Below are 4,671 nucleotides of genomic sequence, written 5' to 3'. Positions count from 1 at the left end.
CTCCAACATATTCCCCCCTACCCGTGGTGGATCAAGACGCATCGTTGGGTGTTCAACAAATGATATTTCCCCTCGATTCCGAGGTCTAGTCCGTTTGCGGACCTCTCCACCGATCCCTTTTCAGAACTCTACACTCGTCCCTCTCCAAAATTCCGGTTTCAAGTGGTGGTGGCAAGGTCCACATGGGGATTCTCGAGAGGCGCTTTCCCCAGCCTCTCTCGCGCTTTCTCCGTCTCTCCAACCACCTTTCTCTCTCCAGCCGACGAGGCCCGAGAGCGGAGACTCCGCCTATCGCCGCTCTTCGGATCGGGCTCTACGTGTGGCCCACCCTCGGGGGTATAAAAGCCGGCGCTCTGAGCGAGCACCACTCATTCGTGCGCCGACCGTTCGCTGAAAAAGATACAGAATTCGAAAACGCAACGCAGAAAACACGCTGGATAAAGTGTTTCGTCTCGAGCTTCGACAGAGTGAGCAAACAAAGTGAAGTGAGCCACAAGCCAAACAACTCGCAGAGCAGGCTATCCAAAACCGAAATCAAACGCAGACCTCTAGTAGCCCTCGCCAGTAATCCGGTACGACCGTGTAACAACCGCCAAGATTCTACTCAAGGAGCGTAAAGCGATCATCTCGAGAATGAAGTCCCTGACGGCCGTCTGCCAGACAGGTGCCTCCGGAATGCCGGCCCTGAACGCCAGCGGGCGCATCTCGCGCCACCCCACGCACCGCGGCGACGGCGAGAACGCCGAGATGAAGATGTATCTGTCCAAGCTGAAGGACCTCGTGCCCTTCATGCCCAAGAACCGCAAGCTGACCAAGCTGGAGATCATCCAGCACGTCATCGACTACATCTGTGACCTGCAGACGGAGCTGGAGACGCACCCCGAGATGGGCAACTTCGATGCGGCGGCCGCCCTCACGGCGGTCAACGGCCTCCACGAGGACGAGGACAGCGACATGGAGGACGCGGACGTGGAGGCGGCCGCGGCGGCGGAAGCGGAAGTGGACCCCGACGTCCTCGCCCAGCGCCTGGCCGCCGAACAGCCGGCGAAAGTCTCTAGTCCCGCCGCCCGCCTCCCGCTCGCCGACCGCCAAACGCCCAACGCGCTCGTGGCGCCCGCCCATCCGCAGCAGCAACTGCCACTGCAGCAGCAGCAACCGCAGTCACAGCAGCAGCTGTCCAACAGTTTAGCAACGGTGAGTTTGCCAGCGGATCTAACTCGCTAGGCGCTGAGGTGGAAGTGGACGGATGAGCGAAGTTGAGGTCGAAATTGTAGATAGGAGAGCTCAGAAAATCTTAGAAAAGTCTTAGAAAATATGATACGTTCTGTTCCAACTTTAAAATGATCTTTAACTCTGTACAGCAGAAAGACAGTTTTTTCCAAATAGTCTTTAATTGTTACATCTGCAATTTCATAATGTAAAGATAATTACTTTAGAGGAAGTTGAGTTTTATGAGGTTCCAAGATAGGGAAAACCATACCCGAACTTTGGAGACCCCTCGATGACCGCAGTGCTTGGGTTTTCGCTGAGAGCCACTATTTTGGCCGCAGCTGTCCGACATTTGCATTGCAAATGTAGGAGACAATTGAGTGTCAGAGTGTTTGGGCTTACTTGTTTTTGCTTCGCGAGTGACCTCATTCATAAGCCGATTGACAAATGTATTGTGAGGTTTTTCGTCTTTTTTTTGGGTTTTCCCGAGGACGCTGCCCATTTCTCTGGCGCGTCTTGGGAAATGTCTTACTGGGCCTTCGACAACAATAAATCCGCGCCCTCCCCGCCCTGCGGCCCACATCTTCGCCCCGAAATTCACTGCGTTTTTATAGACATTTCGCAGACTGTCTCGGCGGTTGTATGGGTTCTGCGGTTGTTGTCGCCAGCGTTTCTTTCTTTTGTGGCTGCCTATACGTAGCTGTTAATTTTTTCTCGCGGCCTTTCTGTTGTTGTGATGTTTTAAATGAACACCTGCAGATACTTAAATTTATTTCACACACACACACTCACACACGCACATGCGAGCTTGAAAACGGAATTTGAAATTGGGGAATCATCAGTCTTCGTATTTTTGTTCCACTCGGTCTCTTGGCTTACTTCATTAGCGCTCGGCTCTTTTCTTCTCTTTTGGGTTATTAATGATGCTGGCGAAAAAATTTGTTTGAGACCACGTGAAAACAGGTTCAAGACGCTTTTTCCAGTGGGTTTTTCGAACAAATGTTCGACTGGGTGGCCCCGACAAGTGCGATTAATTTTTACCACCGATTGCTGATTAACTGCGGAGGCGGAAAGCCCTTTGCCCGATTCGCAGCGACGGGTCTCGAACCCGCGCGCAGTTTTCGGAGCGGGAATCGAACCCGCACGTCGCGTAGGTCCCTGTTGTTGGGTGCGTAAGTCTCTTTTTTGTGGCAAAACATCTGCAACCCACAAACACATATCGGTTTGTGTTTGTGCGATGTGTCACCCCGCAACAACAATCTGAGAATTCTTTCGAAAACACGCACACTCGCTGGGGAGAACACATGGGGGCACTCAGAAGGCTGTAGAAAGAAATGCACGTGTTCAAAATGTTCTCTCTGTGGGTTGTTTTCGGTTGCCTCGCTGTTTCTTTTCGGATTTTTTATTTTCGCGCAGCTGTGCGCCAGTCGCCAGTCGCCAGTCGGTCGCTTTCTACGTTGTGCTCCCCCCACGGATCCTGCCCCTTCCCACACCCGCCCCCAGTAAGAGTGCGAGGCGGAGAGCTGCGACACTGGGGAAAACCCGGGTATCTTCTGGATCGAGATTCCTTTCAACGGGGTATCACCTTGTATGTCAATGCAGGGAAATCTCAGCTTATACATTATCCATCTAGTCGGGATTTTCGTATAGATCTTAGCTCTGTAAAATAGATTTCTATGTCTCCCAGCCTTCCATCTCACATCCCATCCCAGAGACACTTTTCTCAGTGCCCGAGCAGCCAAACAAGTGCAAAACAAACCCCAGTGACAGCCCGTTTGATTTTCTTGGCGCCTCTTTATTGCCCCATCCCCCGACTCATCGGCATCATCTGCTCGGCGAGTGTCCCCAACAAAAAGTAGAAACAGAGCAGTCGGAGGAGCCGGGAATTAATTGATAACACAGAATGGCGAAATAAACACTGCTAATAAACAAATTATTGTACTCTATCGCCCGTAAATACGAATGCTAATGGGAATTTCCCTCTGCTCTCTCTTTTAGCCACTGAACGCGGAGAAGGACAGCCGGCAGTCGTAAGCGCGGAGGAGGCCCAGCCGGGAAGCCCACAAACTACAAACTTATTAACTAAATGCATAATTAAAGTACAGTCAAAACTCCACTCGCAACCTTCGTGTGAAGATCTCCGCATATTAGATAACGTGTGAAACTCTCAAGAAACCGCAGCCCAGGCGCATCTCTTCAGGTCCCCCTCCCGGGGCGGGAAAGAAAGGCCGGGAAATGGGGATCTCGCCCCGGCCCAGAGTTAGATTAAACACTTATAAACACAACAACACAACCTAGCATTAGAGCATCGTAAGCAAGTAAACATTATGATTATCAGTTACCATTAACACTAGGACGGCGCTTAGGAACGAACGAAGAAGAGAACTTGGCAAAGCTTTAAACAATTTAATTTTCCTTCAACGCTTGAAATTACCTAAAGCACATATATTTTTGTTTTCCTAATTTTAGTTTTGTTTTGGTTTAAACGCAAGAAAAAATGTTACTAATGCAAAGCAAACAGAGATCAGCAATAAAACGGCAGTACGGCATTACGTTCGATCGTCGAATTCTGCGTTATGATTATATGACTATATGATTTCTATCCAAATGATTTTCCTATTAATTTTAATCAGTGAAGATTTTCCTATTATTGATTAGCCTCAGCCAGTAACAACAAGAACAACCGACTCAGCAGCACACACATTCAAATTCATTAATTTATATCGCGAGACGTAGTGTTTAAGTTCGAGAAGGCAGTTTCCAGGCACTAATTTTCACTCACACCCGAGACACGAAGCAGACAAACACACACCTCATTTTGTAGTTTTCCGAGTCCCCTGGATCGTTTTCCTCCTCTGTAATCGAATTAACGTATAATGCATAATAATACACTAAACCTATAAATATACATTAATATATGTTCTGTGATCTGTAGCATACTTTGTACAAAGTGTTTTTTTAGCATAGTAATGCGATTTTAATTATGATTTGATCCGCAATCGAAATTACAACTTTTGTTCCCATTTCGGTGGTATAACTCTGTCATGATGTGAAAGAAAACATTTGATGATGCGAAAAAATATATATCTAAAAAGAGAAAACCAACCTTAGCTCTTAATAAATTGCAAAAATTAAAAATATTAAAAATCAATTACACAATGGATTTTCTCTGGGGCGTACGGGGGATTACGAAACTGCCAGAAACTGCCGGAGAAATCGGTGGCTACCTGAAGACAAGTAGCTGGAAAACCATTTCCCATGTAAACAAGTGCAACGAATCGCCGGAACAATGAGGTGGATGATAATGCCAGGCCGTGCAGTGCCAGTCCGCAGTTCCATGGGCGAGCGAGTTTTCTCACGCAGCCGCCGCCTTTGTCATTAGGGGTCGGTTTTCCCAGTTTCCCAGGTAAAACGGCCCTTAGGGCCGCTCGGAAAACTCGCCCTGCACACGTGTGCGAATTG

The 4,671-nt window shown here is 48.5% G+C and overlaps 1 protein-coding gene across 1 annotated transcript; it reads left to right on the top strand.

Moving 5' to 3' along the window:
• Window positions 1–373: 373 nt before the first annotated feature.
• On the top strand, window positions 374–4,360 carry LOC108030852 (protein extra-macrochaetae). Its single transcript, XM_017103994.3, has 2 exons — window positions 374–1,194; window positions 3,208–4,360. The coding sequence occupies exons 1-2, from the start codon at window positions 634–636 to the stop codon at window positions 3,241–3,243; spliced, it is 597 nt and encodes a 198-aa protein (XP_016959483.1). The 5' UTR covers window positions 374–633; the 3' UTR covers window positions 3,244–4,360.
• Window positions 4,361–4,671: the final 311 nt, after the last annotated feature.

The sequence above is a fragment of the Drosophila biarmipes genome, chromosome 3L, assembly GCF_025231255.1.
Source record: "Drosophila biarmipes strain raj3 chromosome 3L, RU_DBia_V1.1, whole genome shotgun sequence".
NCBI classification, from domain to species: domain Eukaryota; kingdom Metazoa; phylum Arthropoda; class Insecta; order Diptera; family Drosophilidae; genus Drosophila; species Drosophila biarmipes.
The sequence above is the reverse complement of the archived record's forward strand: the minus strand, read 5'-3'. Positions and strand labels throughout refer to the sequence as shown.

What these genes read in the sequence shown, in the direction of transcription:
- LOC108030852 (XM_017103994.3), top strand. Translation starts at nt 634, where the DNA reads ATGAAGTCCCTGACGGCCGTCTGCCAGACAGGTGCCTCCGGAATGCCG. An exon ending in TGTCCAACAGTTTAGCAACG is followed by an intron (nt 1,195 to 3,207) that starts GTGAGTTTGCCA and finishes TCTCTCTTTTAG; the next exon opens with CCACTGAACGCGGAGAAGGA.